Raw genomic sequence first — 26413 nt, 5'->3', positions numbered from 1 at the left:
ACAGCTCAGCTCCCAGAAAGCCACATCCCCATAGGAAAAGGGAGAGAGTGCTACATCAAGGGAACATCCCATGGAACAAAAGAAGCTGAACAACAGCCTTGAGCCCTAGACCTTCCCTCTGACAGAGTCTACCCAAATGAGAAGAAACCAGAAAACCAACTCTGGTAATATGACAAAATAAGGTTCTTTAATGCTTCCCAAAAATCACACTAGCTCATCAACAATAGATTGAAACCAAGAAGAAATCCCTAATTTACCTAATAATTTAGAAGGTTAGTTATTAAGCTAATCAGGGAGGCACCAGAGAAAGGCAAAGCCCAATTTAAGGAAATCAAAAAGATGATACAAGAAGTAAAGGGAAAAATTTTCAATAAAATGGCATAAATAAAAAACAATCAAAACTTCAGGAAAAAACAATGGATGTGCTTATAGAAATGCAAATTGCTCTGGAAAGTCTCAGTAATAGAATCAAACAAGCAGAAGGAAGAACTTCAGAGCTCAAAGACAAGGTTTTCTAATTAACCCAATCCAACAAAAACAAAGAAAACAGAATAAGAAAACATGAACAAAGCCTCTAAAAAGTTTGGGATTACGTTAAATAACCAAACCTAAAAATAATCAGCATTCCTGAAGAAGAAAAATCTAAAAGTTTGGAAAACATATTTGGGGGAATAATCAAGGAAAATGTCCCCAGCCTTGCTAGAGACGTAGACAACCAAAAACAAGAAGCTCAAAGAATACCTGGGAAATTCACTACAAAATGATCATCACCTAGGCACACTTTCCTCAGCTTATTTAAAGTTAAGATGAAGGAAAGAATCTTAAGAGCTGTGAAGCAAATGCACCAGGTAACCTATAAAGGAAAACCTATCAGATTAACAGCAGTTTCTCAGCAAAAACCCTACAAGCTAGAAGGGATTGGGGCCCTATCTTCAGCCTCTAAAAAGAAAAGAATTATCGCCAAGAATTTTGTATTCAGTGAAACTAAGCTTCATAAATGAAGGAAAGATACAGTCTTTTTCAGAAAAACAAATTCTGAGAGAATTTGCCACTACCAAGCTACCACTACAAGAACTGCTAAAAAGAGCTCTAAATCTTGAAACAAATCAAAACACATCAAAACAGAACCTCTGTAAAGCATAAATCTCACAGGACCTATAAAACAAAAATACAATTAAAAACAAAAACCAAAAAATCCAGGTATACAGGCAACAAATACTACGATGAATGGAATGATATCTCACATCTCAATACTAATGTTGAATGTAAATAGTCTAAATGCTCCACTTAAAAGATACAGAACCGCAGAATGGATAAGAATTCACCAACCATCTGCTGCCTTCAAGAGACTCACCTAATATATAAGGACTCATACAAACTTAAGGTACAGGGGTGGATAAAGAAACTCCATGCAAATGGACACCAAAAGCGAGCAGGAATAGCTATTCTTATATCAGACAAAACAAACTTTAAAGCAACAGCAATTAAAAAAGACAAAGAGGAACATTAAATAATAAAAGACCTGTCCAATAGGAAAACATCATAATCCTAAATATATATGCACATAACACTGGACCACCCAACTGAAAAAACAATTACAAATAGACCTAAGAAATGAGATAGACAGCAACACAATAATGAGGAGGGGAGGACTTCAAGACTGCACTGACAGCACTAGACAGGCCATCAAGACAGAAAGTCAACAAAGAAACAATGGATTTAAACTATACCCTGGAACAAATGGACTTAATATAGAACATTCTACCCAACAACCGCAGAATATACATTCTATTCAACAGTGCATGGAACTTTCTCCAAGATACACCATATGATAGGCCACAAAATTAGCCTCAATAAATTTAAGAAAATTGAAATTATATCAAGCAGTCTCTCAGACCACAGTGGAATAAAATTGGAAGTCAATTCCAGAAGGAACCTTCAAAACCATCCAAATACATGGAAATTAAATAACCTGCTCCTAAATGAGTTTTGGGTAAAAAAAAACTCAAGATGGAAATTAAACAATTATTCGAACTGAATGATAATAATGATACAATCTATCAAAACCTCTGGGATACAGCAAAAGCAGTGCTAAGAGAAAAGTTCAAACCCTTAACGCATACATCAAAAAGTCTGAAAGAGCACTAAGAGACAATCTAAGGTCACATCTCCCTCAAGGAACTACAAAAACAAGAATAAACGAAACCAAAACCTAGCAGAAGAAAGAAAATAACCAAGACCAAAGCAGAAACAAATGAAATTGAAACAAACAAACAAACAAAATACAAAAGATAAATGAAACAAAAAGCTGGTTCTTTGAAAAGATAAATAAAATTCATGGACCATTAGCAAGATTAACCAAGAAAAGAAGAGAAAATCCAAATAAGCTCAATTAGAAACAAAATGGAAGATATTACAACTGACACCACAGAAATACAAAAGGCTACTATGAACACCTTTACGCACATAAACTAGAAAACCTATAGTAGACAGATAAATTCCTGAAAGAGAAAACCCTGCTAGCTTAATTCAGGTAGAATTAGATACCCTTAACAGACCAATAACAAGCAGCGAGATTGAAATAATTTAAAAATTACCAGCAAAAAAAAGTCCAGGACCAGACAGATTCACAGAAGAATTCTACCAGACATTTGAAGAAAAACTGGTACCAATCCTATTGGCACTATTCTACAAGATAAAGAAAGAGGGAATTCTCCCTAAATCATTCTATGGAGGTAGTATCACCCTAATACCAAAACCAGGAAAGGACATAACCAAAAAATAAAACTGTAGACTGATATCCCTGATGAACATAGATGCTAAAATCCTTAACAAAATACTAGCTAACCGAATTCAACAACATATCAAAAAGATAATCCACCATGATTAAGTGGGTTTCATACCAGAGATGCAGGGATGGTTTAACATATGCAAGTCAATAAATGTGATACACTACATAAACACAATTAAAACCAAAAATCACATGATCATCTCAATAGATGCAGAAAAAGCATTCGACAAAATCTAGGACCCCTTTCTGTTTAAAACTCTCAGCAAAATCGATACAAGGGACATACCTCAACCTAATAAAAGCCATCTATGACAAACCCACAGCCAACATAATGCTGAATGGGGAAAAGTTGAAAGCATTCCCTCTGAGAACTGGGACAAGACAAGGATGCCCACTCTGTCCACTCACAGCACACTCTCTCTCTTCAGCACAGTACTAGAAGTCCCAGGCAGAGCAATCAGACAACAGAAAGAAATAAAGGTCATCCAAATAGGTAAAGAAGTCAAACTGTCACTGTTCACTAATGATATGATTGTTTACATGGAAAATCCTAAAGACTCTTCCAGAAAGTTCCTGGAACTGATAAAAGAATTCAGCAAAGTTTCTGGATAAAAATTAATATACACAATCAGTAGCTCTTCTTTACACCAAAAGCGACCAAGCTGAGAATCAAATCAAGAACTCAACCCCTTTTACAATAGCTGAAAAACACACCAACAAACAAAAACTTAGAAATATACCTAGCCAAGGAGATGAAAGACCTCTACAAGGAAAACTACAAAACACTGCTGAAAGAAATCATAGATGACACAAATAATGGAAACACATTCCATGCCAATGGATGAGAATCAATGTTGTGAAAATGACCATACTGCCAGAAGCAATCTACAAATTCAATGCAATTCCCGTCAAAGTACCACTATCATTCTTCGCAGAATTAGAAAAAACAATCCTAAACTTCATATGGAATCAAAAAAAGAGCTCGCATAGCCGAAGCAAGACTAAGCACAAAGAATAAACCTGGAGGCATCACACTACCTGATTTCAAACTATACTTATAAGGCCATAGTTACCAAAATAGCAAGGTAGTGGTATAGAAATAGGCACATAGACCAATGGAACAGAACAGAGAGCCCAGAAATAAAGCCAAATACTTACAGCCAACTGATCTTCGACAAAGCAAACAAAAACATAAAGTGAGGAAAGGACACCCTATTCAACAAATTGTGCTGGGATAATTGGCTAGGCACACATAGGAGAATAAAACTGGATCCTCATCTCTCACTTTATATAAAAATCAACTCGAGATGGATCAAGGACTTAAATCTAAGACCTGAAACTATTAAAATTCTAGAAAATAACATTGGAAAACCCCTTCTAGACATTGGCTTAGGCAAGGATTTCATGACCAAGAACCCAAAAGCAAATGCAATAAAAACAAAGATAAATAGGTGGGACTTAATTAACCTAAAGAGCTTTTTTGCACAGCAAAAGGAACAGTCAGCAGAGTAAACAGACAATACACGGAGTGGGAAAAAATTTTTACAATCTATACAGCTGACAAAAGATTAACATCCAGAATCTACAATGAACTCAAACAAATTAGCAAGGAAAACAAGCCCATCAAAAAGTGGGCTAAGGATATGAATAGACAATTCTCAAAAGAAGATATACAAATGGCCAACAAACATATGAAAAAATATTCAGCATCACTAATGATCAGGGAAATGCAAATCAAAACCACAATGTGCTATCATCTTACTCCTGCAAGAATAGCCATAATCAAAACATAATAAATTATTAGATGTTGGTGTGGATGCAGCGAACTGAGAACACTTCTACACTGCTGGTGGGAATATAAACTAGTACAACCACTACGGAAAACAGTGTGGAGATTCCTTAAAGAACTAAAAGTAGAACTACCATTTGATCCAGCAATCCCACTACTGGGTATCTACCCAGAAGAAAAGAAGTCATCATACAAAAAAGATACTTGCACATGCATGTTCATAGCAGCACAATTTGCAACTGCGAAAATGTGGAACCAACCCAAATACCCATCAATCAATGAGTGGATAAAGAAACTGTGATATATATGATGGAATACTATTCAGCCATAAAAAGGAATGAATTAATAGCATTCACAGTGATTTGGATGAGCATGGAGACTATTATTCTAAGTGAAGTAACTCAGGAACAGAAAACCAAACATTGTATGTTCTCACTCATAAGTGGTAGCTAAGGTATGAGGATGCAAAGGCATGAGAATGACACAATGAACTTTGGGGACCCGGGTAAAGGGTGGGAAGGGGGTGAGGGATAAAAGATTACAAATTGGGGGTACTCTATACTGCTTGGGTGATGGGTACACCAAAATCTCACAAATCACCACTAAAGAACTTACTCATGTAACCAAACACCACCTGTTCCCCAATAACCTGTGGAAATAAAAAAACATTTTTTTAAGTAGTGGGATAACATCACCTTTCCCAGGTAGAATAAGAACTTGATTGTTACGTAGAAAGAAAAGAAAAATTATATTTAAATACTGTGTTTAAAATATATACTTTTCATGGAATTTTATAGCAGGATGGGCTCCTGGTTATCATGTAGTCTAACCTTCTGAGTTTACAGATGAGGAAATTAGAGACTGTGACTCTACAAAGTCACAATGCTAGCTGGTAGGAGACCCAGAATTATAATACAGGTCTCCTAACTCCCAGGAAGTTCTCAGAATGCCACAATAAACATAAAAATATTTCTATTTACTTCAAGATGAAGGGGGGAAATGCTGCATAAATATTTTCGTATCACACACAACTATAAAAAGCCAAGTCACATTTTTAATTTTACATTATTATATGCATATATGTTACGTGTTCGGCTTGCCAATTTTCAGCAGTGACACAGACAAGAAATAAATTTTATTTGTTAATTATTCATGTCATTTTAGAACTAACATTTATTGAGCACTAAATATATAATAAACTAGATAAGTCTTTACCTTCATGAAGTATACACTCAGGTGGGACAGACAAACACTAAACAAATCAGCAACACAAATTACAGTGCTGCGAAGGAAAAAAAAAAGAGAGGGAAGTGATATAGAAAAATGAGGAGGAACCGCCATAGTAGAGTGGTCAGGAAAAGCCTCACTGAAAGGAAAGATGGAGTCAGCCACTTAAGGATGGTGGGGAAACTATTTCAGATAGAAGAAACGCCATGTACAAAAAGGTCCCGAGTTGGAATTTTCAAATGCTGCCATTTCAAGGAAATCAGTAAAAATAAACCCAATGTATTGAAACATGGTAGGTGAGAAAAAGGACCCAAGATGAGGTTGGGGAGATAGCAGGGAGGGTCAGCTCCAGTAGGGCTGTGAGGAACCTGTAGAGTTGGATCTTTATAGATGATGGGGAAGCCATGGAAGTGTTTCAGTCAGTATTTGACATAATCGGATTTTCAAAAAATAAGCTTGGCGGCTCTGTGGAAAACAAATTTATGGTAATAGTGAAGATGAAAATAAGTAAATGAATTAGTTACACATTTTAGAAACAGAAACAATAGAGCTTGCTAGTAGATTAGATGTGGATTGTGAGGGGAAAGAAGAATGAAAGATGACTTTCAAGTTGGGGGCGAGAACAGCAAGGTGAATAGTGGTAATGTTTACTGTATTGGTTAAGAAAGCCTGATGGCATTTTCCCAGAAAAATGACATAATCAGAGCTGAACTCTAGAGAATAAACCAGGCAGCATACCTGTTATAAGCATAAGGACTAGGAATGAGACTAAAACAACAGTTAGGTAGTCATTTGGCTTGTTTGAACTACGATAGTGGCAAAGGAAATGAAAGTGAGAGACATTTGACTCGGCAACTCATTAAGTGTGGAGAATAGAGGGCAGAAAAAGCCAAAGATGGCTCAGGTTTCAAGCTTGGATTACCTAGTGGAATCACAAAGGGAAAGCAGATCTATGGGAAAAGGTGAGGGATAGAGATAAGTTAGAGACATACAGAACTTGAGGTACCAACAGTTAATCCAGGTGAAGGTATCCCATGGGCCAGGGGGATATAGGTCTTGAGTCTCAATGATGTCAGAGTTGGAACTAAATAGTGACATTGTCTACAGCGAGGTGACGGCTGAAAACATGAAAGTGGGTGAGATCTCAAGAAAATTATATAAAGAATGAGACAGAACCTTGAAAATACTTGTAAGTTAAGAATTGAAAAAAGGAAGGGAGGCTAAAGAATAAGCAATCACATAGAAAGGAGGAGGAAAACGAGAGTCATGGAGGCAAAAGAAGAGCAGTTTCAAGAAGGGAGGGAGGGTCAACAGTGTCAGGTGGCACAAACAGGCCAAAGAGAATGCTGGCAAAGTAAACCTCTCCAGATCTGGTAAAAGGGACAGCACTGGCTGCCTAGGAAAAAGTATGTTGGGGCTGTGGGTAGGGAGAAGTCAGATTGTAAGTGATTTGGCAGTCAAGTGAGAAACAAAGTTCTCTTGCTTAAAGGAGTCACAAGATATTATAGAAAGAGGACAGGATGATATGACTCTTGCTAGAGAAGTAGTCACTAGAGCGTCTGAAATAGAAATAATATGAAACTTGAAGATGAAAAAGATGAAAGAAGAACATCAGAAATAAAGAGCTAGAGGTCAGTCTGGGAAACAGAATATAGTGGGTGATGCTGGAATTATATGGGAGCAAGGGGAAAAGATGAGGGCACTTGGAATAGATGTCCTGGTCTTTATTACCTAAGTAAGAAATGAAGTTATATTCTGTTTATGAGGAACAGTCCTAAGAATTTCCAAAATATAAACAAATATGTTGGCTATTATGTGGACCTCCAGGTATTCCTAAAAAAATTAGAACCTTCATTTAATTCAGAGAAACCATAATTCCCTTATTATAAACAAACAAACTTAGTTTCAAAGCCATGCATTTAGCTTCTCTCTACCCCATTATCTACGCTAAGGCTCATTTATCTAGAAATTGTGATAATCCAAGTAAAATGAATTGGAAAATAAAAATAGTATTTTATGTGCACTATCCTTAAAGAAATGAATTATGAATATTAAATAAGTACAAAGTAAGTAACAACAATTAGTGTAAAATAACATAGAAAAACAAAACATAGGAAGCCTATTTCCTACTCAAACACAATTTCTCTGCTGAATTTTACTAATACTTTCTTACGACAGGTATCACTTTATCACCTTCTACTTTATTACAGTTATTTACTATTCTTTTCGGTAAAAATTAAACATACCAGGATTCATATCTTGGTAATTATTTAGTGCCTATCCCACTTCTCTCTTATATTTTCAGCCCTCTCCCTTCTCTGCTGATTTTGCAGTGCCTGTCAGAGCCACAAATAAACAAAAGAAACAAGCAAAAGGAAAAGATATATCCAATTATATAAATCATACTGTTTCATGGATGTTTAGGTTCGGCCTATGAATGCATATATGAATGTGTCCCTATAAATGAGTTAAGTGGGAAAGAGGAAATGATATGGATTCTAGTTGAGAGATTAAAACTGTTCAAAAATAAGTGGTTATCCATGTAAATGGCATAGCTCCTCCCCAGCCTCTAGCTTACAACAGGTACTCAATAAAAGTTGGTTAGCTGGATGAAAATGTTACAGGCATTTAACAGGAATGATAACATAACAATTAAGACAAGAAAAGACACAGACTAAGAGTAAATTAGGAAAGCTAGCTTATCAAAACTGATCAGTAGTTCTCAGAACCAGTTACACATAAAGCTCATCTGGAAATTAGAATTGATGAGGGTTGGAATAACATGTAATTTTCTTAAAAATCTCGCCAGTGATTCTGCTACATGGTCAGGGCTAGGTCACTTTAGTGAAAAGAGGAGGCTCATTGACAAGGAAAAACAAGAATGATGTGGTAATGTCAACAGATGGAAATGAGGAAACTCACATTGCAAAAACATAAAGATAAATGAGAAACAAACAAAAATGTTATACCACCCATTGGTTATGTAATATCAAACATGAAATGTTCCCTGAAAAACAACTTATGGAGACTGCCTGCAAAAAACTGACAATAGATGGAGTCATTGTTTTCATTATCATATTCTGCATCTCATGGAGATTAGATATGTCCCCATTACAGAATACAGTACCTTTAAAAAGTGGAAAACACATGGCTGATAAACGTAGAATATAAATTCAGGAATTCAAAATTATAGCCAACTCTTCTTTAACTGCATTTGGAAAATAGTCCGGTGAAGGCTACAGGGAATTACTTTACTCCCTATAATCAGCTTCCTGACTAAAGAAAGCCTCTTTTTAGCCTGAGTTCAGCTGTCCATGACTAAGGGTTAAGGCATTTGAACAATTTTCTCCTCAGAGCACTTTGGAAATTCTGTGGTTTACTGTTTTAACTTTTCTGCAAGCAGTTGGCTCTCAGACCCTAATTCAAGGGGTACCCTAAAATTCCAGATGATACCTTTTTGTCAAAAGCCACATGTGCAGGAATAAAATCCGCAGGTGGGGCTTGTTTAGGCTGGCCATAAGTTAAGACTGGTGCCTTACTGGCCAACTCATCCAGCTCAGCCTGGGACAGCTGGTTGAACTGGAGCCGGTCTCCGCCTATCCCAACTGTTGGACGTCGAACAATTGCATAGCCGTTCCTGTAGCCCAGCGTCTGGCTTCTATGGAAGGCTGTTTTCTGAAGAAAAGAAGTGTGTCATTAATAACATTAGACAAATATTTTTTAGGTTAAAAAAAATTAACTTTTAAAAATATAACTTAAATATTTGCTTATAAGCATCATGAAACTTACACCAAGAAGCTTACCAATATTAAGGCTGGGCATGCTGGCTCATGCCTATAATCCCAGCACTCTAGGAGGCTGAAGAGGGAGAATCACTTCAGCCCAGGAGTTCAAGACCAGCCTGGGCAACAAGACCCTGTCTCTACTAAAACTAAAAAAAATAAATAAATTAGCTGGGTGTGGTGGCTTGTGCCTATTATAGTCCCAGCTACTTGGGAGGCTGAGGCGGAAGGATCACTTGAGCCGGGGAGGTCCAAGCTGCAATAAGCTATGATTGAACCACTGCACTCCAGCCTGGGCCACAGTGAGACTCTGTCTCAAAAAAAAAAAAAAAAAAAAAAAAAAAAGCTTACCTACCTTAAAAGATTCTGTATTTTAAGTTATAACACTTGAACAAGAACAAGGAGCGAACTAGCCGCCTGAGCTTAAAGTAAAATTTAAAGCCCTGCTCTGTAATGCCCAATTTAACTATCAATTCATCTTGCACGAGAAATTAAAAGAGTATCTCATCTATACTCTTAAGTTTTTCACTAGTCTTCTCATGTTTTTCATCTGATATCTGGTGGCCATAAAAACTGTAGAACCTAGAAGATATGGTTCTGTGAATTTTATTTTTACATGCAATAAATTTATTTTTACATGTTCCCCTTGTCACAATGACAGTGATACATTCTTACAACTCTTTGGAAAGCAACTGGATGGTATATATTTAAAGTCTTGAACTCAATTCTACCCCTGACCATTTATTTAAGAATATGATCCAGAATTATGAGAAAGAGCTATATGCCTGAAGCTGCCTATTACAATGGTAAATGTTGAAGACAATCTAAAAGACAATCACATGAAGACATGAGTAAATGATCGAAAACTCACTCAATGGATTATGGTGCTGTCATTAAAATATTGATTTTAAAGATCATGTGGCAACCTAGTGAAAATATTTATGATTTAATAAGCCTGAAAAAGCAACATATAAAATTATATGAATACTACAGTTATAAGCATAGAAATATGTGCATGAAGAGACTGGTTTGGTCCTCTGTATTATACATTTCTAAATTGTGTTGATTTTTTACAATGAACACATTTTTATTTAAAAGATTACATAAAAAAGAGTAGAAAGGCAAATTAGAGGTTATGTTAATGGTTTTCCTTTTTCTGTTGTGAGGATGCTTTCAAAATTTTATATATATAACATTCAAATATATAAAGTTTTATAGATACAATTTAGGATTAATCATAAAATATATTTTTATGAAAAAAACTTTCTACATCCTAATTGCTTTAGAGCCCAGCCTACCATCTTTCAAGAACTGTACTAACATGAAAGGTACAACAGAATAAACTTCTTTTGCTAAAAGGGTTATAAACTCGGACATTTGTTTTTAAAGGTCATGTATTCAGAGTCACAAGTCAGTTGACAGGGACTGCTCCAGGTACATAGTAAACATGATACAGAACAAAATGCGCTGAGTTGACATCCTCATTGGGTAATTTATGGAACTTCAAGCTCTTCTTCCACCACCAAAGACAGAAGCAACATCAGTAACTTCAGTTTATTTCTTTGTTTTAGATAAATGTCTCTACCATCATTCAGCCATAACTCACAGACACACCAGGAAAGGCAACCTCGGCCCTTTCCACCCCACTTGTCCATTATGGTTCACCTTCTGTGTGTCTGTTTTTTTTTTTAAAATCATTTTCCCATTCCCCTTTAAAAAGTTTTTAACTTCTTATCTGCATGTCTTTAGAATTACATTCATACATATTCAGTCCTTCACTGTTGAAGATATACTGACGATGCTTTTCAAATTTCAAATAGGGCAAATTGGTTGACACTTGGTCAGTGTATTTAAAATCTGAAATATGTCCAATGCACAGTTCATCTTACTTGTAATACAGCAATATGTTTTTAGAGCTTTGCACTTCCATCCACGCCTCCGTAATTCCCTGTATCAACTCAGCCCTGTCTATACTCACCAACACCAAAAGCTTAAACTCATCCTGTATAGGGCAGGCAAGTGCCTACAACATTTTCTAAATGACATAAAACTGAAAAATCCACTGAAACTAAAAATATATGATATTTTGTCTTAATGCAGGGATAATTACAAAGAGATTCAGAATACAAATTCTCTCACCAAACTTTCGATTTCATTCTAAATTTATTCTTCCAAAGAAAATAAATTGACAAAATATTTTATCTTAACTTTGTGAAGCTGGAGAGGAAGGTAAGAGTTTAAAGTATTAAACTACATAAACATAAACTACTGTTAGGTCATCTGTGATGATCAGTCTACTGAATCTCATTATTGATTTTTCAGCACATATTTCAGTAGCCCTGTTAGGATTAAAACAAATACTAAATAATTTTAAGAGCTAAACTGTGGCAAGAGTTAAAAAAATAAAAATAAAAAAATAATCCAAGCTGCTGCTGCTTTTTAAAAAATTTTGTCTAGAAAATGCAAATAAAAACACAAGGTTGGGGGAATGAGCAAAACAAAATCTAAACAGGAATCTTTCTACAAAAACGTTAGAATAAAAAGAATAGAGCCGGGGAAGAATAAACAGCAACTAATCAATTCTTGAGGGAACTGGAAAGGAATATCTCTTACAAAGCAGGGAAAGATGGTTTGGGAGGAAGGTGAGCAAGCTTTGGGGGAAAAACCGAATGGAGAAAGAAAAGAATGGGGAGAGGATGGGACTAAATTATGGAAAAGGTAGAAGATGGACAGAAAAGAATGGGGTTGGAAGCAAACATAAAGAAGAAAGGAAAAAGACCTGGCGGAAAGAAGAGGAGCGGAATCGATATACATACAAAACAGGAAATGGAGCTGGGAGTGGGAGAGACTATCGGGTACAGGATTCAGAAGAGGAAGCAGGTGGGGCGGGAATGATGGACCTGTGGGAATGAGGATGAAGGTGCATAGTGGCGGAGGGTTTTAAGGGTGGAGGCAGACGGAGACAGGTTATGATGTGAGAGAATGAGCTAGGGAGAGGGCCCAGATAGCTTGGGAGTAGGGTGGGGGAAACAGTGATCTAAAGGGAAAAGAGGCAGCGGGTTGGAGGAACAGAGCCTTAAGAAAGAACGCGGCTAACGGGATGAGAATGAAGGCGCCAACACACTGCCAAGATGGAGTGGGGAAAAAACTAGAAACGGATGAGGCGGAGGGCAAAGGACTGGAGAGGAAAGATGAAGCTGGCTAGGGAAGAACGGCAGAAGTTCGGCCGACAAGAAAGAACAAGGTCAGGACAGAAGACGTGTTTGGAGAGCAGACTTGAGTGGAGGGGAATGGAGGTGCACTGAGCGGGGAACCCTCCTGGGCTGCTGGAAGGTGGGGACAGGTGGGAGTCTGGCAGATAACTTCTCACCGTAGAGTCCTTAAAGGACGTGCCTGGAAGAAAGGGCAGGCCATGCACGGGATTGGACACCATTGCAGCCGGTACCACCGCCGCCACCTAGGTCCTGCTTCGTCCTCTCCAGTTGCCCAGGCGACAAGCAGCGTTCGCGGGCACCTGCAGGCTCCATGGTAACGCTAAACATCCGGAACTCCCACGAGCGGAGGGCGGAGCCAGGAGGCGCAGGCGTCACAGGAGGTTTGCGCGTGCGCTGCCCGCGAGACTCCGCGTTCTCGCGGCAAGGGGGCCGCGGCCTTGGAGCGCGGTTAGTGGGCGTGGTTGTGTCGGCCCCTCCCCTTCCGCTTCGACCCGCCCCGCTCCCTGAGAATGAGACGTGAGAGCTGTTGGGTGGAGCGGGGAAAGGCGAGTGTAGTGAGGCGGTAGTTCTCGCTGTGAGATCCGGGGTCCGAGCAGGCCCTTAGATGAATTGCAGAGAGGGACGTTCCTTCTCTCCTTCCACCAAGTCCCGGCGGACCTCACTGCGCCCCGCCAACGCTGTGAGCTCAGGCGCTCTTTTCTCCCCGCTCTGCCCCATTTCACACAGAAGTATAAATGGTTGGTCCGGTTGGCAGTGCTACTAACCTAGACTCGTGCTTCTTGTAGGCAGGGGCCGAGGATTACTCATGATTGTGTTTCTGTTGCTCAGGGATGGTCAATGAACTAATGCAATCATCTCATCCTTAATTCTCCCACTGCCACATTGTATTTTTCCCCTTTTAACTCTTTTTTAAAATCTTTCTCTGTTTCCTTGTTTCCTCCTTTCCTTCCTTCCTCCCTCCCTCCCTCGTTCGCTCCTTCCCTCCTTCTTTCCTTAGAGATGATGTCCCACTATGTTGCCCGAGCTGGTCTCGAATTCCTGGGCTAAAGCAATCCTCCCAACTCGCCTCCCAAAATTCTGGGATTACAGGCGTGAGCCACCGCGCCCAGCTCTCTTTATTCTACCACCAATCCCTTCAGTTAAACACCTTCTTCATTCTTGTAGGGAGAGCCTTGAATATCTGCTGCAGGACAGGGTGCACTCTGATAGGTACTTGATATTTGTTGACTGAAGAACTGGAGATTGAAGGGTGGTCACTTCAATCCATCGTTTGTACCTGCAGCTTCAATGAAAAGATCAGAACCACTAGGAGAAACACAGCTCCTTCAAAGAGAAAGACTAAGTCTTGGGAAAGAAGCAGGTAAGTGAGGTGAAATATTGTCAGCATCATAGGTATAGCTTTTTACAAAACTTGCTTAAATTATTTTTTCTCAAACGTAATCCTATTCCTGAAACATTTTTAGGGGGGAAAAAAGAAAGCTATCCATCATTGCTGAGGAACTTAAAAAGTAATCCAAACCCAGGTGCCAAGAGATTTGGATTCATTAGGTCTGACGTGGAGGCCAGGAATCTGATTTTTGTAACAGGTGTTTGTGACAAGCCATTGTAGGAACATGATGGAGTAATAAGCCAGACACAGAAGGCATATCTCAGTGTCACAGGTAGTTTACTGCCAATACAGACAGCAGCTTTACTTTTATTGCTGCTTGTCAGAGCAAATCCCCCTGTTGGGTTTCACTAATTTGCATGATGCTCAGGAGGCCCAGGACATTAATGCATTAAGTGGCACCTGAGGCAGTTATTGATGGCTGCTTACCATACCCTGCCCACAGAGTTTCTTTTCTAACTCTTCTCCCCTTACTGCATCTGTTTCCTGTTCTTGTCCTTTTTTAAACCTTTTTTTCTTTTTCTGTAAGTACAGTACCTTAATGCAGCAGTTGAATACATTTTTAAAAAACTTCAATGAAGTTTTTTTGCCTTTGGTGCTTTTTACAAAACTTGCTTAAATTATTTTTAAAAAAAGAAATGTAATCCTTTCCCTAAAACATTGGTTAGCATTGTGGAAGTTACTGAAAACGTTTAAAGTACCTGTCTGTTGTATTATACCTTAGACACCAACCGAGGATGGATGCCAGTCACTGGATGGCAAGTTTGCTGGGTGCAGTGGCTCACGCCTGTAATCCCAGCACTTTGGGAGGCCAAGGCGGGTGGATAACTTCAGGTCAGGGGTTCAAGACCAGCCTGGACAACATAGTGAAACCCCACCTCTACTAAAAATACAAAATTAGCCGGGCGTGGTGGTGGGCGCCTGTAATCCCAGCTACTTGGGAGGCTGAGGCATGAGAATCGCTTGAACCCAGGAGGCAGAGGTTGCAGTGAGCCAAGGTTGCGCTATTGCACTCCAGCCTGGGCAACAAGAGTGAAACTCCATCTCAAAAAAAGAAGAAAATAAAAAAAAGGGCCGGGCGCGGTGGCTCAAGCCTGTAATCCCAGCACTTTGGGAGGCCGAGACGGGCGGATCACGAGGTCAGGAGATCGAGACCATCCTGGCTGACACGGTGAAACCCCGTCTCTACTAAAAAATACGAAAACTTAGCCGGGCGAGGTGGCGGGCGCCTGTAGTCCCAGCTACTCGGGAGGCTGAGGCAGGAGAATGGCGTAAACCCGGGAGGTGGAGCTTGCAGTGAGCTGAGATCCGGCCACTGCACTCCAGCCTGGGTGACAGAGCGAGACTCCGTCTCAACAAAAAAAAAAAAAAAAAAAAAAAAAAAAAAAGAAAAAAATAAAAAAAAGACGGCAAGTTTAAACTTTCAAAGATAAGGCACCTCTCCCACTTCTCTCCACCTCATTGGTGCTGATTACCCAGAATCACGCGTTACTGTAATTCTTGCTGACTCTTCATGATAACCTTAAACTGTTACAAGTTCCATGATCCCTCCCTACCCACTCTCTTAATAAAAGTAAATTTCATGGCATTAGGACACACTTTGAAGAGCCCTTGTTGACTAAGTGCATGGTTGCACTTGGATCTATCTTCCTGGGTTGGGTAGGGAAGGAGCGTGTGGAACTGGAAAGGCTGAGTCATGCCCAAGCCTATTGTCCATTATCGCATCTGTTTCTATTTGAGGAGTGCTCTCTGCTCGTGCCTTTCTCTCCAGAAAAGCACACCAGTTAAATGGCTAAGGGGTTTGTTTTAACTACTTTCGGACCCCAGAAATGCATGAAAACAACTTCTGTTGGTCTATGGCCTCCTAAAAATGCTATCATCTCTGAGGAGGGGAAGTCAGACAGGACTGCATCAGTGTTAAAAGGCACAGGGACAAGTCTGTAAAGAAGTGGGGTGGGAGGAAAGGTAGGGATTCAGAAAGGTACCTGGATCTTCAGAAGGTCTGCTATGATTAAGAGTTTGTATCCCAGTCGGCTGCAGTGGCTCATGCCTGCAACCCCAGCATTTTGGGAGGCCGAGGTGGGCCGATCACATGAGGCCAGGATTTTGAGACCAGCCTGGCGAAAACCTGTCTCTACTCAAAATAAAAAAATTAGCTGGGTGTGGTGGCACATGCCTGTAGTCCCAGCTACTCAAGAGGCTGAGGCAGGAGAATCGCTTGAACTGGGGAGGCAGAGGTTGCAGTGAACAGAGATCGTGCCACTGCACTCCAGTCTACATGACCACTTACCATATGTTGCACTTCAGTTTGTACCCACCATTTCCCAGTTTGTGGAATATATAAAAGAGGACAAGAAACTGACCATTCCTGGCAGTTAAAGTAGGAAATGCCGTGATTGAAAGGCCATTGCATAAAGCCTGACTCAGAAGACCACAGAAATATTGCATGATTTTAGCAGGTGTTCCAAAACTTGGGGAATGGAAAAAAATTGAAAGGTCAGACTGCCAGGAGCCAAGCCTGAAAGAGGGCCTTTTGAGCTGGGTGATGTCTTCCAGGCAATCCTGATGGGATAGGCCATAAGTAGTCAGCTAAAATAAACCTCTCCTCTTTCAGCATTTTGCCCATAGCTGGCTTTGCCCAGAATTTGTTTTCAAAACTGTGACATTCTTATTTTTATAGTACCTAAATTCACAGGACAAAAAATACCAAAGGGCTGTGTGTGCGTGTGTCCTGGACTATTTCTGCAGTGATTTTGGTGTTCTGCTTCCCTCTGCTGGATAAAAATGGTACAGCAAAATTTCTGGAAAAGAAAACAACCAATTACATACCAGCAGGTTTTGCAGGTACTGGGGGTGTGGGTGTGGTGAGCACGTGAATATGGGGATAAGATGGCCAGGGGGTGTCCCTCAGTCAGAGTGCTCTTTAGCATTCTTTTCCAACACTCCATGGCCTCTGAAATAGTTTATCTAAAAAGAGGGCCCCGTCAACCACTTCAATCTTTGCAAAGTGTGGGAAAAGGAGAAACATCCAGTAATTAGATTTAGGATCCACAGGAGATCTTCATTTGACACAAAAATTACATCATTTGGGTCTAGACTATTTTAGTCTTGATGTGGGCTCCTGCTTGGGGTTTGGAAAAACCTGTATTTCTGCTTTTTCCTCCCTTAAGTCCAACCTATTCAATAACTTTAGCTGATTCCGTTGGAATTCTCTTTCCTTGTCAAAGCTGATCAAACATACTTCACAGGATATAACCGTCATAAGAGGGTCTTCGTTTTTTCATTGCCATTTTCCTAACTCTCATCACAGTGCTTAGCACTACATAGATGCCCATTAAATAGCTGTAAAATGACTGACCTACTACAGTTAATGAATGAATGACTCAGAGGTCACCTGGGAAAGTATTTTTCAAACTGCTGCAGATTTCTTTAGCAGTTCTTACAATCAACTTAATAGGTTGTGACCACAACCAGAATTATTTTTAAAAAAGAATAGAATAGAAATTATCCGGATGCATTCCATTTTGTTTGTAAGAATAATTCAGTGAAAGTTTTTTCAAGATATATACATACGTATACATTCATAGTGAGAGTATATTGTGGTCACAGCCAAAATGCTTGAAAAGTAATTGACACAATCCAGTTAGCTCATTTTACTAATGAGAAATCTCCAGACCAAAAGAGATCAAGGAACTATCAATCAATGACTGGTTCCCAACTGAGTATTCTTACACTTCACCTCAATCCTCTCACATCTAGGAAAGATAGTCCTCATTTAGCTCAAGACAGATCATTGATCTTGGCATCCTGGTTGTGAGACATCTCTGGCATAATAAAACTCTCAATAATAGGGAGAAAGAGAAGTGTGAGAATGTTGTGGTAGTAATATTGACTACAGTTTTAGATTCCAAATGTGGACAAGAAGTGAATTCATTAATTCAGGTAAATGACAACTTTGAAACAGTGGTGAAACTGACACCTTCTATTGAGCACCTCAAACCACTTTTCCTTTTCCCCTTTCACATATGCAGCATGAAACAGAAAGTGGAGCAGGTTAGGTCCTGAGAGCCACATTCCTGTCCTGTTAAGAATATTTGTGTGAGTTTGGACAATTTACTTACCCAAGTCTCCTGCTTTTCATCTCTAAAATGAAAAGCCAGGACCAGAGCTAATGATCATTGATTGATTGAGGGTCATGGGATCATTTTTAAAATCTTGTAAGAGTTTTGCACTATGGTTCCCTAAAATGCACATATTCACATGTACTTAAAATTTCATGTAGTTCATGAAAGCTCCAGTGAGACTAGAAAGCACTCCATTGAGTTTTCCCCTCTCTAAAATCTATGGAATGAAAAGTCTACAATATAGTACCCCAAAGGCAGAATGATATAGCGGTAAAGTGTGTGGACTGTAGGAAACTCTTCAGGACAAATGATTCTGTTTTGCCAACAACTGAATTGGAAAGGAGTAAAAAGACTGAGGTAGAAGGGAAACCTATAGATTAAAAAGAGATGTAAGTAAAAAGTCAACCAATTGCAATGTGTGGGTCCTACTGGGATCCTGATTTAAACTAAATACTTTAAAATAATTATGACATGAGACCATTGGGAATTCAAACACAGGATATTTGATGGTAAGGAATTGTTCTTCAGTTTTTTAGACATGATAATGATATCATATTCTTGTTTAAAGACTCTTCATCTTTTAAGGATACATAAAAAGCATGTGTTGTAGAAAAAATTATATCTGGGATTTGCTTCAAAATAATATGGACAGAAGCAAGTGAGTAGGGATATAGATGAAACTAGATTCCCCATGATTTGATAATTGTGTATGTGATTACATGGGAATTCATCATACAATTCTATCTACTTTTGTATATGTTCAAGGTTTTTCATAATAAAAAATATTTTTAAAAAAGTATGGACTGCAGAGTCAGACTGCAGAGGTACAAATCCTATCACTTACCAGCTCTGTGACCCTGCAGAAGTTTCTTAACATTTTAATAGCCACAAACACGAATAATAATTGTTATTCCCAATTCACAAGGTTGTTGTGAGCATGAACTGAGTTCATATATGTTAGCACTTACTGTAGTGCCTGGCATGTAGTAAGCGCTCACTGACTGCTATTACCGCTGTCTGGGGGAGCATGATAAATGGACAGTTTGGTCAGTGACTGGGAATTGGAAAAATCATGGAAAATTAAAGACAGATTAAGGTAAAAAGAAAGGAGAAAGGGGGGAAATATGTTGGGTACTTTAGAGAATGCAACATGTAGAAGGGTTTGGTTTGTGTGACTTAAGTCTTTCTTTCCTTTTTATGCACGCCCCCTACCCACCAACTCTGAATAAACATCTCTCACATACACACACACACACCCCCAGATCCTTTTAGAGGGTAGGAGGGCAGCTAATCTCTTTTCAAGATAGAGTTTATGAAAAGGGCACAACGGCTTTCTGGTGGGCCACAGAGGAGGCTAGACGGCTGCAGCTTTCCGCGGAGCCATGGTCTTTTCCCTATTTGTTTGGTTTACTATTTTTTTAAAAATCACCACTAGAATGCGAGGCAGACGGTGAATATAAAACCTTTGCACCCAAAGATGAAGGTGCTTGCAGGTAGATGAGTTGGTTGTGAGTACCAAGAGTAGAGGCAAAGACCTAGGTGGGAAGTTGCCAAGGTGCAACCCAGGAGCACCTGCTTACACAGGGTAGACTCAGATGGGAAACACAGCCACACTGAAACTGGGTGTTCACAACGTTTTCTCTGTACTTAACTCCCTACCACAGAGGTTCTATTGTATTCCTACATGTGATAAGCTTCCCATCTGTATCTCTTCTGAGATCTGCAAATCCCATTTCTCCCTTTAATAGGGTATAGATGGGGGGGAAGGAGTTGAGAGACCAAGAGCCCCTCGTTAGGAAAAGCTGTGTCAATTTCACAGGGAGGTAAAAACTGAGGTTGGCCCTGGATGCTGTATTAAGTTTTCTAGGATCATCATAACAAAGTACCACAAGCTGGGTGGCTTAAAACAGAATTTTTTTCTGTCACAGTTCCAAAGGCTAGAAGTCTGAAATCAGGGTGCTGGCAAGGCCATTCTCTCGCTCTGCCTGCCCAACACCCTAACCCACACTCTCCATCCCCTAGCTTCTGCTTATTACCAGCAATCCTTGGCACTCTTTAGCTTGCAGATACATAACTCCCATTTCTGCCTCCATTGTCACATGGTGCTCTCCCCTGTATGTGTCTCTGTGTCTTCACATGGCTGTCTTTCCTCTGTGTCTTCTCCTCTTCTTATAAGGACACCAATCATAATGAATTAAGAGATAGTCCAGTATGACCTCATCTTAACTGCTTACATGTACAACTACCTTGTCTCCAAATAAGGTCACTAATTGAGGTAGCAGGGTTTAGGATTTCAATATATCTAAGGGACACAAACACATAATAGATGGGAATCAAGAGGTAGAAAAAATGAGTACGTGGACCCATAGGGTTTCTTCTGTAGTCTGAGAACACTTGGGGCCATAGTGAGAAAGGGCGGTGCTGCCAGAATGTCTGGGTGCTATGTGTGTGTACCAATGCAAGGTTCTTCCTAATGCCTGGGAGAGTCTGTGATCATGGAGACTGAATGTCAGGGAAGGAATGTGGAGGAAAGCAAGAAATCCCCCATTTCCCGGGGGAAGATGAACTACATCTTATTCTGTTGTGGGTGAAGAAAAATCTCTCTCAAGGATATAGAGCTCCTGTTCTGGTGAGACGTCTGGGAGCCCATGGAGAGTGTGGATGAATTTGTGCAGGACTCACAATACCCTGCTCAGCGTGAAGTGATAGAAATACTGACTGTGGGCTGGGTGCAGTGGCTCATGCCTGTAATCCCACCACTTTGGGAGGCTGAGGTGGGTGGATCACCTGAGGTCGGGAGTTCGAGACCAGCCTGACCAACATGGAGAAACCTGGTCTCTACTAAAAATACAAAATTAGCCGGGCATGGTGGCACATGCCTGTAATCCCAGCTACTCGGGAGGCTGAGGCAGGAGAATTGCCTGAACCTGGCAGGTAGAGGTTGTGGCGAGCTGAGGTTGCGCCGTTGGACTCTACCCTGGGCAACAAGAGCAAAACTCCGTCTCAAAAAAAAAAAAAAGAAAAGAAAAAGAAAAAGAAATAATGACTGTGTGATTACCACTAGCACTTTCTGAATACAAATTTTGTGCCGGGTCCTGTGTGCAAAGGTATTTTTCCTGGAGTAAAATCAGTCAGATTCTAAGATAATTTGTCCTTGTTTAGAAAAGAAAAAACACTAGATGGAGATATTTTGCATGTTGCCATTGTTGTCTTTAAGAAATTGGTTTAGCCTGGAATCATGCTTAAATTTATTTTAATGAGGAATAAGATACATTAAAAGGTCCTAAAGATGAGAAAGTATTCACTAGAGTCATTTTATAAACATTAGAGAAGCATGCAAAAATAATTTGAAGTCAGTGGTTCTCAAAGTGAGTTTCTGTCCTTCAGATCCTTCAGGTCATTACAGAGGGCTTCTGAGACTGTTCGTAATGTGAGTAGCTCCATGTTGTATTCTAGCACAAAATACACTTAGGAATCTCAGCCTTGGTACCATTCAACAATAACAGTATAAGGACTTTTGCTTGGCTAAAGTGTCTAGAAATAAAATGAGAACTGCATCCTTAGGTTTACTTCATTTATCAGGGGTGGGGAGATGGAAATCTACGTTACACTTCCCTCTTAAACTTTGTCTGGTTCGCACAAGTGACAATGTGAGAAGTTAGACAAAAGAATCTTCTACACTCACTTAATTTTAGTGGCTAAGAATATAGACTCTGGATTCAAAGGCCTGAGTGTCTGTGAGATGATTCCATTACTTAAGAGCCAAGTAGTTGTGGGCAAATTTACTTTATGCCTCAGTTTCCTCATTTACAAAATGGAGGCAATATTAGTGCCTACCTCACAGGGCTACTATGAGGGTTAAATGAAAGAATCTAGGAAAACAGCTCGGCTCAGTTCTTGGCAAGTGGTGAGTACTAGATAATGTAAACTGTTATTATCCCCAATTTACAGGCTCTGCCCTAGACATGTCATTCCATTTCTGCCCAGAGGATTATCCAGAGTACAAACTAGTGTCCAAAGAATGAGAAAACATTCAAAGACTATGTCGGAAGCAGAGGTCAACATTCTGGGCACTTTAAAAAGGCTCTGGGAGGAATCTGGGAAGAATTCTGCAAGCATGAGAGTGTGGCCACAGGAACAGTTTGCTGGGGCAGGCCTACACATGGAATAACTTGATGCCAATCTGGTTTTGTGCATATTGCAGGAAATAGAATTTTCTATTTTCTGTTTTCTAAAGGCAAAGTAATGTGCAATTAGTAACTAATACATATAGATAGATAGCTACCCTGAATTTCCTTGGACAGAATTCTTCCCCACATACCCCATTCCCAAAGTCACAGTAAAAGCAAAAGTCTTCACAAGACCTCTACAACCTGTTCTCTTCCTCTGCTGTACTCTCCTTCTCTGTTCACAATGGCCTCCTGGCCATTCCTGGCATGCCCTGGGCTCAGAGCCCTTGTACTTCTTCCCTTTGCCTGGGTGAGAAACAGAGCTGGCTCCATCACCTTTCTTGGTATTCTTCCCCGATCCTGTTTAAAATGGCGCACTTACCCACTCCTCCAGTCTGTCTCTCTTCCTTGCTCTCTGTTTCTCCTTGGCACCATCACCTTCTAATATATAATTTATTGATTTGGTTCACTGTTTCTCCATAAGGGCAGGAATTAGTGTTTTGTTCATTCCTGTATCCCGGGTGCCTAGAACAGAGGCTGATACCTAGTAGTGCTCACTGTGGAAGGGCTGTCAATGAATACTCACTGGTTCAACAGGCCAGTCCTTACCTCCAGTGAAGGTATTTCTAGCACAGTCCTCTCTGAGAGCTTGATTCAGGAGAAACATTTCACACAATTCTTTCAACATGAGAGATAATGTATCATTGGCTTGGATTAATGAGACAGTATCAGCCACAACAACATCAAATTACCTATATAATGTAATGTCAGAAGGGAGTGTAATGTCACTGTCTCGGTACTCCTGTAAACTGAGCCAGACGGTTGATTTTGTAACTTAGAGAATAAAGTACTAACTAGGCTGCTTAAAATTTCTAGTTTACGGCCGGGCGCGGTGGCTCACGCCTGTATTCCCAGCACTTTGGGAGGCTGCGGCGGGCGAATCACGAGGTCAGGATATCGAGACCATCCTAGCTAACATGGTGAAACCCCGTCTCTACTAAAAATACAAAAAATCAGCTGGGCGTGGTGGCGGGCACCTGTAGTCCCAGCTACTCGGGAGGCAGAGGCAGGAGAATGGCGTGAACCTGGGAGACGGAGCTTGCAGTGAGCCAAGATTGCGCCACTGCACTCCAGCCTGGGCTACAGAGCAAGACACCCTCTCAAAAAAAAAAAAAAAAAAAAAAAAAAAAAAATTCTAGTTTACAGTATCTGTTTTGTTCAGGAATCTTTGCATGACACTGCTATACCTTTTACCATTGACAATATTTTGACATAAGTCTTATTTTTCCCTAACAGGGATTTTAGTTTACTGATGGGTCCGAGGATTATCTTTTCTTCCTACTTTTCTAGTTTCTTTAATAAGCAAGCATATATTGCTTTAAGAAATAATTAACGGCCGGGCGCGGTGGCTCAAGCTTGTAATCCCAGCACTTTGGGAGGCCGAGACGGGCGGATCACGAGGTCGGGAGATCGAGACCATCCTGGCTAACACGGTGAAACCCCGTCTCTACTAAAAAATACAAAAAACTAGCCGGGCGAGGTGGCGGGCTCCTGTAGTCCCAGCTACTCCGGAGGCTGAGGCAGGAGAATGGCGTAAACCCGGGAGGCGGAGCTTGCAGTGAGCTGAGATCAGGCCACAGCACTCCAGCCTGGGCGACAGAGCCAGACTCCGTCTCAAAAAAAAAAAAAAAAAAAAAAGAAATAATTAACAATTTTTTTTGTGCTTTCTATTAAGTCTGCAAAACTCTTTCATATGGCAGAGAAACATTTTTATTTTTTTTATTTTTTATTTTTTAAATTTATTTATTATTATTATACTTTAAGTTGTAGGGTACATGTGCATAACGTGCAGGTTTGTTACATATGTATACTTGTGCCATGTTGGTCTGCTGCACCCATCAACTCGTCATTTACATCAGGTATAACTCCCAATGCAATCCCTCCCCCCTCCCCCCTCCCCATGATAGGCCCCGGTGTGTGATGTTCCCCTTCCTGAGTCCAAGTGATCTCATTGTTCAGTTCCCACCTATGAGTGAGAACATGCAGTGTTTGGTTTTCTGTTCTTGTGATAGTTTGCTAAGAATGATGGTTTCCAGCTGCATCCATGTCCCTACAAAGGACGCAAACTCATCCTTTTTTATGGCTGCATAGTATTCCATGGTGTATATGTGCCACATTTTCTTAATCCAATCTGTCACTGATGGACATTTGGGTTGATTCCAAGTCTTTGCTATTGTGAATAGTGCTGCAATAAACATACGTGTGCATGTGTCTTTATAGCAGCATAATTTATAATCCTTTGGGTATATCCCCAGTAATGGGATGGCTGGGTCATATGGTACATCTAGTTCTAGATCCTTGAGGAATCGCCATACTGTTTTCCATAATGGTTGAACTCGTTTACAATCCCACCAACAGTGTAAAAGTGTTCCTATTAGCAGAGAAACATTTTTAAAATCCCATGTTCAAGTTCATATCTCTTGTCAAAATCCCTGGGAAAGCTGACTGTTTAAAGAACTGACAATCCCATCAAAAGATAAAAGGGAGGATTTGAGATTTGGCAGGACTTTCTCATCCAAGGATCCAAACATATTTTCAGGAAACTGAATGGAGAGTAGGACTTGACTTCATAATCCAGCCACCAAGGGTCCATGGACAATGAACTTTGGGGTTCTGAGAAGCCTCTGTGATGCAATGAATGCTTTATTTTGCATCCAAGGATGTGAGTGGAGTGAAATCGCTTTAACTCAAAAAGAAATGATGCAACCCTGGCTATGCATGAGATATTAGGATCAAAAGTTAAAAGATTATGTCAAAGTGTACATAATGCATAAAAGTGCTTCATTTGCTGTAAAAAGCTCTGCAAGTATTTGGTGCTGATGTTTCTGATTGGCTGGACCGTGAATTTATCTGAAGGAAAAATGAGTTTAAACGTTATAACTAGTTGTGTGGCTTCAAACCAGCCACTCTACCTTTCTAGTGTTTCCTAGTTCAATGGAGACCTGTTTGGCCTTACTTACCTCGTAGTTTAGAAGCTCATATAGATGTGGAAATATTTTAGAAATCATAATAAAATTTGAGCTGTTATTCTGTAGCCTTCCATATGGTCTGGACCTCCTGCAATCTTAAAATATAGTGAATACCTTTTCCAGTGAGAATCCTGTTATGTAACAAAAGCCCTTACCATAGATAGATATGCTCCCAAAGTTAATATTTAAATGAATTATCTTTTTAATGCAATGATTTTCCTTCCATATTAAATTACTTCTATAATAATTCCACAAAGGATATGGTTGTTACTTTTTAAAGGAGGTAGCCAGAGTGCAGCATGCTGCTTTCAACTTACCAAGTCAGGAACCTGTACTCAGGTTGGAACCACACATCCCCTTCCTTGAAGGATGGGACTATGTACCTGGGAAGTCTCTACTGCTTGTGGAAATTTAGGGCTCCTCTCTCTGTCTGGATGTGTCAAGGATCCCCAGGACTGAGTTAAAACAAGTAGAGGGCAGTGAGAAGGGTTGGAGAAGTGGCAGGAGTAACGGGAAGTAGAGGCAGCTATAAGGTGACTGTCTTGCTACAGGGGAAGAGGTTTCCAACCTCTGGAGGTAAAGGGGAGAGAGAGCTTAATCCTTATGAAGAGGTTCTGGCCCAAACCAGGTCCCAGCTTCTTGGCCCTCAGGCTGTGATTGGAACCATGATCTGGAGAGAGGGACCCTCATGGCCCAAGGAAAAGATGCCAGCAATCATTTAGCAGACAGCAGACTCTCTGCCCACAGGGTGTCTTTTCCACACTGTGGTGTCTCCAGAGCCAATGTGGTACCTTTCACCAATAGGTGCTCAATAAATTCTTGCTAAATTAATAACTGAAGAGTGGTTAAACTAGTAACAGTAACAACGGAAGCATTTTCAAACTGCCTAGGGCCCCTGCT

The 26413-nt window shown here is 40.1% G+C and overlaps 1 protein-coding gene across 3 annotated transcripts in view; it reads right to left on the bottom strand.

Moving 5' to 3' along the window:
* Positions 1–13237, bottom strand: part of EFHC1 (EF-hand domain containing 1) — a 104513-nt gene extending 91276 nt beyond the window's left edge. Inside the window, exons 1-3 of one of the 3 annotated variants that reach the window (XM_025381622.1) lie at positions 12369–12430; positions 9611–9738; positions 9261–9482 (exon numbers count right to left, since the gene is read on the bottom strand). Coding sequence is in view for 2 of the 3 variants with exons in the window: in XM_025381620.1 (XP_025237405.1) it covers positions 9261–9482; positions 12960–13022 (285 nt within the window). In the remaining variant the exon portion in view is untranslated. Of the gene's footprint in view, positions 1–9260; positions 9483–9610; positions 9739–12368; positions 12431–12959 lie in introns of those variants that run through there. The other 2 variants (XM_025381620.1, XM_025381621.1) reach the window with 2 other exon arrangements.
* Positions 13238–26413: the final 13176 nt, after the last annotated feature.

The sequence above is a fragment of the Theropithecus gelada genome, chromosome 4 (genome assembly GCF_003255815.1).
Source record: "Theropithecus gelada isolate Dixy chromosome 4, Tgel_1.0, whole genome shotgun sequence".
NCBI classification, from domain to species: Eukaryota; Metazoa; Chordata; class Mammalia; order Primates; family Cercopithecidae; genus Theropithecus; species Theropithecus gelada.
Note: the sequence above shows the minus strand (reverse complement) of the source record. Positions and strands in the feature narration are given on the sequence as shown.